We start from the raw sequence: 11,091 nt of genomic DNA, 5'->3' as shown, positions 1-11,091 counted from the left end.
GATCTAGCAACTAACTCCTACCTGGTACCCCAAAAATCAGTTTAAAAGAGCAGCACTGAATCTCTCTCTGACCTCCACACATAAACCAAACAGCACAAGTGCAGGGGCCAGGTCCCACCTCACACCTTACAATAGCACAGCCTCCCCAGAGTTTTGGAATGATTCCTCCTCTGGCTGCAATTACTGCAACCTGAGAGAGGATCTGCTGTGGTCATTAGAAGAGGACATCGTGGTTTGCATCTTTGGAAGAGTGAAGAAATACCTTTTCTGAACAGAATGGCAATGTTATGTTTATATTCCCATAACCCACCTTTGGGATACAGATTTGCATGATCCGGCCCTTACCTTGGATTTTTATAAGCCAAAAAGAAACAAACAAAAAGACCCAAGCACATAAATACATGCTAAATATGAGATCAACAAGCACTTGACTAATGCATTCAGTTTTGAAAAGATTTTGCCAAAAAAGGGCATTTTGACAATTTAGAAAAATCTTGATCTTTATAAACTCCTGATAAAAGAATTATTATAAAACAGATTTACTGTGAGAAGTGCTTGTTGTTCTGCATGCAATTGAATAACAAACTTTGAAATGAGAGAGGAAAAATACAAATTCTTATAATTTAATGGCAAGCCTAGAATCTTTTACATAATCTTCCCGGCCTACTGCTCTAGTGGGAGACATTTCCTGGACTCACAACCCTTTTATGTGCAAGCAATCTACATTTTACAACTGATAAATAATTCAGATAATTAATTGAGCTGCAATTTGGTGCACTTTTTAGTCAGCACTATAGAGTACCATTTAAAGAGGCTCTGTACAGAAAGTCCCTCCTGCTTGTTAACCCAAGCTGAGACTTCTATTAAGGTGAATTCCTAGATTCTCTTAGCACTTTCTGAATGTCTTGCACCAGCATCCTGGGACTTCATGCCCTAGGATGCTTCCCTCTGATTTTTCTTGCTGTTTTACTCTCTCCATAAGAAATGGAGTATTTCCTGGAACTCTCCTTCTGCAGGGCTGATTGCCATCATTTGAGAGATTAGATTCTAGCATATCTCTCTGTGCTGGCCTCCCACAGGCTGCTAGAACAGACTGCAATGGAAGAAGGAACAGAGACAATAAATAAATGCTTTAAGGTAAGAGTGCAGGGAAAGCTCAAGCAAACTGCCAGAGAAATCTCTACATGCAAAGGAGTGATGTGGCAGAACGTCTAAAGAGTATTTTCATGCTGTAAGAGCTTTGCTAGAATTTAAAAGTCAGCAGAACCCTAAAATTCATACAATAAAGATTTAGTTATATTTGTAGCTTTCACACAACTGCAACAGTCAGTCAGCAAAGGCTATGCATTAGGTCTGTGCCATCCACCACCCTATCTTGTGCAGTGCTGCACAGAGGCTGCAGCAGTGCAGCCCCACCACCGCTTCAGAGGGAAGAGGGCACAGACCTCCAGTCTCAGGTGTTCACCCCCAAAAAATCTCTTTGGCTAATGATGCTGTAAAGTATTTATGAATTGATATGTGCTCAAACTGAAGATTAAGGGACAGATATGAGGAACACACAGACAAGAATAATTAAGTGTTAAAGAATCTACAAATGACAAGTTTCGGATGGGATTTCAGGCTAAATAAACTTGCTGCAAACTACACAGGGTTCTGAGCATCAGGAAAAGACAGGTCTGAGGAAGGACAGTTGAGCCTATAACACTGATGATAAAGTGTGGACCAAGTTCATTATGAATATGTGAAGAAGTTTTTGCTGGTTAAAAAGATGACAATGCCAGAAGGCACAGGCTGAGGGCTTGATGCAGAACAGAACAGGAATTCTCAATCCATAGAATTAAAGTTTACTAGTACACCTGTGTAAACACTGAATAACAGCAGAGGAACAGTAAATCCTGTAAAGCAATAAAGTAGACCCCTCCCTTAAATCACTCTGCACACTGCCTGCCAGATACAATGGGAACAGCTTATGGAGGAAGGATTCTACACAGTGCACAGGGATGGCTTCATCTGTCCCAAAACAAACACAACACATCTGAAGAAGACTTAACAAACTATCTAGGAACAAGGAAAAGAAATCCCAACAATCATCAGGAGTTACAAGAAAAAGTAACATAGAAAAATAAACTTTTGCAGCACATCTTTATCTAAAGCATCAAATAATTTTAAGACCTCTTGATTAACAGAGGTAGGACTACCAGCAGTGTCTAACACAAAGGTCCTCTTACATAACTAACAAAAACTTAATAAAAACTGTTCTAAAAGAGTTGATGACTGCATACCAGAACCTACAGATAGGTACAGACCACAGCTGACACCAGCCAGACAGCTTGAGATGTGACTGCAAATATCCTCAGAGCAGAGGATGACGCTCTGCAAGACAAAAAAATCCTTGCACCTATTAACTGCAAAAGCAAGCAAGAACATTTAAAACTGACACTTGGCTCATGTGCCTCCAAGATGATCTGAATTGGAGCCCCTTGCCATCCTTCCCCTTGCAAATCACTTTGAGCTAATTGACTATGAATGTTTTCTGCACATGGCCTGCAAAAAAAAATGTAAGACTCAAAGCACACAAGTATTAGGCCTCAGAGATGAGTTGCTGAAGTGATCAGTGATTAAATCACTAGCGTTAATCATGATTCAACACAGCAAACATGGAACTTTGATTTAAATGATTGATTTTAATCCTGTTTCTCATTTGTACTTTTTAGCTGTTTTCCTGAAGAAAGCACTGAATTGCATTGGCTGATTTGGCCACCTAAACACGATGATTTGCAATTAATCACTGGTTTTATATTAAATTTGGAGCTTTTCCTGAACACGAGGATACATTCAAATATTGACAAGGGCAACTAAAAACGGTACTAGAGAGAAGAAAACATACTAAGATTACTACCAGAATATACTAGAATCACCATTTCAAATAAGGTCTTGAGATCTGGTATAATCAGGAAAGAATATCAACTTCATATTTTAGTTAGGTAACCAGCAATAATATAAAATATGTTTACTATGCAATCATATCCATTTTCTCATGTGCCACAAATCTCAGCTCCAAAGAGTCAAGCGCTCTACTGCTTCTGGGCTTGACAATCTACAATAAAATTCTTCTTACAACAGAAAGGAAAAACTGTAGAAATCAAAGAATTAACAGCAGTAGTAAAAAAAAACAAAAAAAAAACACCCAAACCAAAAAGGAAAAACAAAAAAGAGGCAAGAGTTGTTGAAAAAAATCTAGACAGAATGAGGTCAAGAAAGACATGTACCAAGTTTAACATCACCAATTAGAAAGACAACAACATCAGAAATTGGGGCAAAGGGATAAAATGAGAAAAGACAGAAAGTGAACAATGCCAGTGGTTTAGAGCTCTCACTCTATGACCAGGCAACATATGAAGTCTCCAGAGAGTACTAATCTTTAGTGAAAGACAGGCCTTAGAAAACTGGGGTTAAATAAGTCTGCCTGAAGACAGGAGACCACAGGGCTCCTAACAGTAGCATGAGATTCAACTAAGGGCTCTGCACCCAAAATGGATGGCACCAAATGCAAAACTAAACATACATTAGATAAAATCAGGTAATTTCACCTGCCTCGCTTCCCCTCTTGAAGTTAAGTAGTTTAGCATACTACTTCTGCAGAAAAAGAAAGAAGAGCTTACAACTCTTCTAGCCCTCTTAAGTGAGCCATCTGCCAGAAAGGAGAGAAAAGATGAGCTTTAAAATGATTAATCAGTAATTCAGACTGTTACATTTCAATGCAACCCACAACATCAATTCCACTACCAGCTCTTAAACTGAGTAATGAATATTGCAGGTTTCATCATGAAGATATTCTACAAGGGCAGGTAACGATCAGAAAGCAAAACAAGATGGGTCACAATAATTTTTAAGACACCCAGAGAAAATTTACAGGACACTTTACAAGATAAAATCATCTGGTAAAGCATTTGAACCACAGCAAATTCAGTGTATCACCAAGACAAGGTTATGACATCTGTGATACAGTGAAAGAAAAAAAGCTATACTCACCTCTTTTGATTGTTGACTCAAATGCCCCCTATTCCAACACCTCAAAATTGCCTCAAAAGTGGTTCCACGTGTTTTTCCAATCAGACATAAGAAAGGTTTCAAAACTATGAGAGAGGTATCCCTGCACAATTTAGGCTTGCAAGGCCAACAGAGACAGGTCCACAAAGGGATTAAGTATGTACCTAGTTCTTCTTGACTTCAGCAAGAATTTGGAACTTAAAATACTTCTGTTATCTTGGTATTTAATGCTGCTTCTCATGGCTAACTCAAACATCTTTCAGCATCGAAAGCAGCATCTCCCCTCTACATTTCCTCTAGCCAGTGAATTAAACAGAGAGCAAAATCATCTCCACAGAAGCCTTAGAACAGCTCTGCACCACAGCACAGGAATGGCAGTGGCAAAGGCAGTGTAATTCACATGTCAGAAATTTCCCTACCTGGATGTCCGTGTCCTTCACAGGTTCAAGAGGCTCAAATGTAGTGGCTGCACTTAGACTCTCAAGCCTCTGAGAAATGTGAGATATATCAAGTCCTCTAGACCCAAGAAGAACTGATCTGTAAGGAAGAAATTGTACAGATATGAAATTAGTATTGAACAGACAGAACTCCAAACCCAGACTCATTGCCAATATTTAGGTCAGCTTGCCACACACAGACAGTGCTCCGAGACGTGTCACAAAAACTGCACAGAACCAAACTTTGAACAGCCCTACATGTCTATGTAAACACCTCAGCCCTGCTGAAGTCTTTCTGCTGTTCCACTGCAGTGCTGCAAAGCTGCCAAATCCTTCCAAACAGAAAAAAATGTACACCATGTTGGTAAACATCTTCAGCAGCAGCCAGAACAAGGTACTGCACCTTTTGGCTTTAGAGTCCAAAATCAAGAACAGTAGCTCCTCGGATAAACCCTTCAACTATGCTGTTGTTTTTTGGAAGCAGGAGAAAGGTTGGAAGAAAAAAAAAAAAGGAACACAAGCTTTGCAGTCATTCTGTTGTCATCTTATTGCAGGGGTTCCATACTGTTGTCTCCCTGTTACACAAGTTTCATACCTTCTTGGTGTTTTCTCGTGGGCTACTCCTCAGAGCAGAGTCTTTCTTCTTCACAAGGCAGCCAACTGACTCCAGTTCCCTTCTCAACCAGCCAACCCACTCTTTTATAGCACTCTTCTCATTGGTTACAGCTGTGGCCTGTTAAAGTCAGGCCTGTTCCTAAGCCTTGCTAATTGGCCCAGCTGCAACTCCTTAGGGGTAAGATTACTTTCTACACTATCTTTATTTCCTTATATTCTATTTCTCCCAGCAGGACTCCCCCCACATTGAACACCAGGCCCATTAGAGTCCCCAGTGCTCCGTACTCACGCCTTGACGTCGGCGGTCTCCTGGGAGGTGCGGGTCAGGGTGCGGGAGCGCAGCCGCTCCCCGGCCTGCTGGATCTCCTGCAGGTTTCGTTCCACGTGTGGCAGCTCTGAGATCCCCTCTGTCTCGGCTGCCAGCTGCTCTGCCTGCTGCAGCAGCTCCCCAAAGCCGTCCGTGTCCATCTCTGCTGCAGGTTTCGCTCGAGACACACAGAAACCTTCAGGGGAAAAGGGAATTCTTGCTCAGTTATAAACAGTTTCTATGCCTGTGGGGTCACAGACAGACCAGCAAGAGCAGGTCTTCTCGAACAGGATATACCATCTATCCTCCCCAGGCACTAAACATCAAGGAAATCTTTTCAAGTGGTCTCAGAGAGCTTTCCCTTGCAAGACTACAGTCTGTGGACCTGTCAGAAGTGGGATGCAGATGTCATATCACAGTTCATATTTTGCCTTAAAACAAAGGAGGGTGAAAGCAGAGAAGTCCCTGTGAAGAATTTGGTGTTAATTTAGCTATAAATTACTTGCATACATGTCACAGACACGTTTTATGAAAAATCCTTTCCTTAGGATTTTTTCCTCCTGAGAAGCTGAGAGGCCTCAGGAACAAAATGTAAACAATGGTTATCTGCTGCTGTGGAATGCAACAGGTGGATCTGTGATTGGTCTCATAGAGTTGGTTCTAATTAATGGCCAATCACAGTCATCTGGCTCAGACTCTGTCCAAGACACAAGCCTTTGTTATTCATTCCTTCTTATTCTATTCTTAGCTAGCCTTCTGATGAAGTCCTTTCTTCTATTCTTTTAGTATAGTTTTAATATAATATGTATCATAAAATAATAAATCAAGCCTTCTGAAACATGGAGCCAGATCCTCATCTCTTCCCTCATCCTAAGACCCCTGTGAACAATGTCACACATACATATATGAACAGATTGCTTGGAGTGCTGCACTCCATGATCCTTATGGGTTCCTTCCCATTCTATGATTCTATATTCTTATCTATTATGAAGAAAGATGCATACATGTGCAAGCATAGGAATATATGTGGGCTGAAAACACACATAAACATGAAGTTAAATTAGTAGCAAAACAGTTGAGCTATAGATGCACACAGTCAGCCATAACTAGCTGGCTGTTAAAATGTGTTGCTCCATATGTCATTAACCCCCAGCCAAAAGAAATAAGTTCATGCTCCTCCAGTTTAGAAGAGCTGTGTCTAAATTCAATGCCTGCAGGAAGTTTTACCTGTGTGAGAACTTCTTGCACCGACTCAGTGACAGAATAATTAAAGAAGTTAAAGCACAAGGCAAGGGCTGTAACAGAAGATGCATTAAATGCATCATGCTGTTCCAAATTCAGAATGAAGCCTGTTATTTTTACAGAAAGAACAAAAGCATTTGTGCTTGGGATCACTATGGAAAAAGACATGTAGCTGCAATGGTGTCCACATTAACAAAATATGAAACTCAAAACCTCCATTTCACACACCAAATCATGGTTTGCAGCTAAACCAGCTACAAGCAATAAGCATCAGGCACCTCTGTAAAGCCACAGATCACAGAAATCTGTGGTGCTGAATGGTGCCACAGAGATGGAAATCTTCAGTACAGTCCCTCTCTCATAGCTTTTGCACCCAAACCCAGAAGGCCTGGAATGAAGTAAGAGAAACCAGATATCAAGCATTAACTCCAACTGTTTATAATTTACTCAAAAATAAAATCAGTGAAGACTATCTCGTTCAAGGAAGCTCCCTAAGAAGAAAACAGGGATTTTTACAAATCAACAATAGCCTGCAATCCAAGTATTTCTTTGTACTCCTCAACCACACCAAAGCAATTTTACAGTAGAATTTGAACATCCCTCATGGCCTCAGTCTCACCACCATTCCCAAGCACTACTACCAGCAGCAGTAGCAGCACTTTCTCTGTCTGAACAAATGATTTAAAAGCACTGCATGATGATTCATTCAGACATATGCAGTTTGAGAGAGAAATCCTCCTGCCTGGGTGCCAGGACAAACCCTAACAGCAGCATCCAGGAATGGAGAATTTCACAAGCACTCCCCACACACTTCAGGAAAGCTGGGGGAGGGAATGATTGTGTTTGCAATGAGTTGTTAATCAGGTGAGATAGCAGAGACCGGATCTGTTCCAACAGATCAGTGTGCCACCGAGATGGAGTGAACAGGGAGGAGGAGGGTGGAAATCAGCAGTTTCATGCCCTGCAATGCAGTACAGAACATCTTCCCAGTGTTTACTTGCAATAACTCAGATGCACCCCTGCCAGGAACAGCCTCTGTTGGCAGACATTGACCAGAACAGCCACACTCCTGCACATTCAAAGACTGATGAGATCCTCCAGGAGCGGTGACTGTGAGAACAACACAGACATCAGCTGGATTTGATCCAATCTGGTTCACTTCCTCTTTTCATTACCAAGATAAAAAGTGGGAGTGTAAGAAGCACCAACTTCTCAGACTGCTGAAACCAAACCACAAAAAATCAGTGCTACAGAACTGTACCCAAACCTGCACACACCCTGTTAATACCACGTAAGGTCTGTCACATAGGTTTGCCTGTGTAGGACAATTGCATCAACTCTCTGAGACTAAACCCAATTCAGCAAATAGGGAATAAACTGATTATTTTGGAGCAAGTTAAAGTACCTGTGATTATAACCAAGCACTGGAAGCAACATCTCAAAACTCAGAGAGTCAACACTAAACAGCTTTTTCCAAGTGACAGAATTCAAACATTTAGACTGAATATTCATATATTCGTAACAGCACAAACTTTGTCTCCACCCTGGCAGAATTTACTGCATCCAAGAGTCTGCAGTCTGACTCTTCATGCTGCTGTGCAAGATGGAAACTGCTTCCACAGCAACCAGCACAGTGATGGCAGATTTTCATGTCTGGCTGGGGAAGGAGCAACAACCAACATCTAAGAGAAAGAAAATACTTCAGAAATTGTATTAACTTCAGTGAGACCAGATTGACCTTGGGCTAAAAGCCAGGACTGAAAAAGCTCTTCTGTGAAACAACTTTGATGACTTATCAATAGAAGTTGCTGCATTAGACCACGATTCCATTAAACCCCAGTTTAATTTCCCCAACATTTAAAACCACACATAAGCACTATATATTGTACAAACTGACTAAGTTTGAGCCACAAAGAAAACAGAGAAGATGACAGGTCTCATACACAAAGCTGAAATACTCCAATGCGTGTGCAAGTATCTGCTGTACTTCACACATTGACAGGGTTTGTGTCAACTAACCAATTAACTCTGAGAAACAGTAAAAAATTAAGTTTTTCCAGTGCTCTGGGAAAAAGAAAGGAAGAAGATGTCACAGGAGAAGGAAAGCCTCACCCACTACATTCAGAGCAGCTGATGGAGCAAGAATTCCACAAGCTGCAGAAAGCTTCTTCAAAACAGGGAAGAAAAAGGAAGAAATCCAGTGCTGGCTTCTCAAAGAGGCTCCCACCTCAAAGTGCTCAAAGGACCCAGTCTGATGAGTCAGGATCAGCTTCTTGTGGAAAGAAAACACAAGAGCACAAGTAGTAAGAGCAAGCCAGCAGTGCTCTACTTCCTACAGCCAAGATGTGAGTAAAAAGTGCTTTTTTGACAGGCTCCAAGCCTGGGCTGCTATACAGAGTGGAGCAGCTTCTGTCTGCTAAGCTAAACATGAATAAGTAAAAGGTCCATTTTGCAGGCCTGGGGAATTCTGTCTGAGCAGCAGCAATAATACCCAGCTCCCACATGGCACATGGCCTAAGCAGACATGCAGACACTTCAGAGAACAAGTCAGCAATGTAATCTCTGTGTTACAGACAGGGGAAGTGATTGAGAAACACGGAGATGATAATCAAAGAGCAGGTGGACAATTGTACAACCCAAATATCTGCTGCACATTTTCAGCACACCATCCCCTTGTCCCTAAAACACAATAATGTTTATCAAACCTAACAGGGAAAGCTTCCACACCCTAACTACACTAAACCCAGAAAAATCACAACAGGCCACCTTAAAAATACCTAAAAGCTTCAGGCTATATTTGGTACCCCATCTGGTACAACAGCCTGTTCCCCCTGCAACTAAAGGCAGATGCAGGAAAATCCTGAATAGATCACACAACAACCTTTGAAACAATAATATTGTTTCTTCTACCACTGATCCATTAATGCTCCTCTGCCTCCTACAGAAGGGCATTCAGTCCTGCATATTGTCTTCTTCATCTCATTTGTAGGTAGATATGCAAAAGTCCAATCTTCTTACGGTCCCAGAGAGCCCTTACAGTAGGCAAGTTGAACAAAAATAGTTTTTTTCAAAGTTTTAAAGGCAGTAACATTGGGTTACTTGCACTGTAAGAAAGGACGAGGAAGAGCACACAACACTTCTCTACACTGCTGATTATTTAAAGTGGACCTGAAGGCATTTGAAGTGATTTCTACCAAAACACACTAGCACACATTTGTCAACACTTCCTTTTATCTGCCATAAATTCCTCATAATGGTCTCAAGTCCCCTCTGCTCTGAATAACTGACTCAGCTGGCAGTTCTGCCATATTACCACATTCCCTCTTTTCCAAACACTTAGCCTTTATTTTAAGCACTCAACTGAGCAGGGAAATAACTTGTACAGGGAGGCAAGCTGACCCTCATTAGATAGAGCATTTGGTTCAGTATTATAAGTTCCTTACATGAAAACTCATATTCTCCCTCCTCATTGAATTTCCTGTCATAGCTGCACCACAGAAACTTTATGGATTTAGATGACAGAATCACATACATTCTTCCAAGCAATTTTAAGCTTTTTCTATTTGCAAGTTTTCCCAAGGAGTAGGAAAACTTTTAAAGACACAAGTGAAATAGCACTTATGAAAAAGCACACAGGAACTGGTGTTCTCACTATCATCTTAGATCTCTATGCCACAACTACTGTCCCCAGACCAGCATAACCAAATTGCAGGAGAAGAGAAGCAGCCCTTCTTCGCACCCGGACTTTAATTCCAGCTCTTCCACTCACTGTTCATAAATTCTTCCAGTATCTGAAGGGGTCCTACAGCAAAACCAGAGAGGGACTCTTTGTCAGGAACTGTAGTGACAGCACAAGGGGTAATAGATAAACATTGAAAGAGGGGAAGTTTAGGAAGCCGTCCTTTACTGTGAGGCTGGTGAGGCTCTGGCACACGTTGCCCTGGGAGGCTGTGACTGTCCCATCCCTGACACTGTTCATCATGCCAGGTTGGATAATGCCTTGAGCAACCCGGTCTAACAGAAGGTATCCCTGCCCACGGTAGCAGGGGTGGAACTAGATAAGCTCTGAAGTCCCTTCCAACATTCTAAGAATTCCTAGGAATCAACCAGCAAACCCACGGTGGGGAAGAACAACCCCCACGCACAGAACCCGGAAGACACCAAGCCACACACATACACAGACCCGTTCTCCGGAAACCTTCCCAGACAGGCAGCTTCTGCTTCCTGAAGCACCAACACTGCACTTCGCTTCAACACCAAACTCCCCTCGTACAGCCGGGCTCGGCGCTGCCGACCGGCACACAAACCCGCTGGGCAGAGCAGAGCAGAGCAGCCCCTCCTGGCGCTCCCTCCCTCACCGGCCCCGCTGCCCGAGCGCGGGTTATTGACAGCAGCAGCTTCGGGGAGCCCCAGCAGGGCCCACGAGGCGGCCCGGAGCGC

The 11,091-nt window shown here is 42.2% G+C and overlaps 1 protein-coding gene across 2 annotated transcripts in view; it reads right to left on the bottom strand.

The window, feature by feature from the left end:
• The window catches only part of NUP93 (nucleoporin 93), a 75,763-nt gene extending 66,979 nt beyond the window's left edge, over positions 1–8,784 (bottom strand). Inside the window, exons 1-3 of one of the 2 annotated variants that reach the window (XM_031058469.1) lie at positions 8,764–8,784; positions 5,392–5,605; positions 4,470–4,587 (exon numbers count right to left, since the gene is read on the bottom strand). In XM_031058469.1, the coding sequence (XP_030914329.1) occupies positions 4,470–4,587; positions 5,392–5,570 (297 nt within the window). In that variant the 5' untranslated portion in view covers positions 5,571–5,605; positions 8,764–8,784. Of the gene's footprint in view, positions 1–4,469; positions 4,588–5,391; positions 5,606–8,763 lie in introns of those variants that run through there. The other variant, XM_005422738.3, reaches the window with a different exon arrangement.
• Positions 8,785–11,091: the final 2,307 nt, after the last annotated feature.

The sequence above is a fragment of the Geospiza fortis genome, unplaced genomic scaffold (assembly GCF_000277835.1).
Source record: "Geospiza fortis unplaced genomic scaffold, GeoFor_1.0 scaffold97, whole genome shotgun sequence".
In the NCBI taxonomy this organism is placed as follows: domain Eukaryota; kingdom Metazoa; phylum Chordata; class Aves; order Passeriformes; family Thraupidae; genus Geospiza; species Geospiza fortis.
This window is presented reverse-complemented; position numbering and strand designations above follow the sequence as displayed.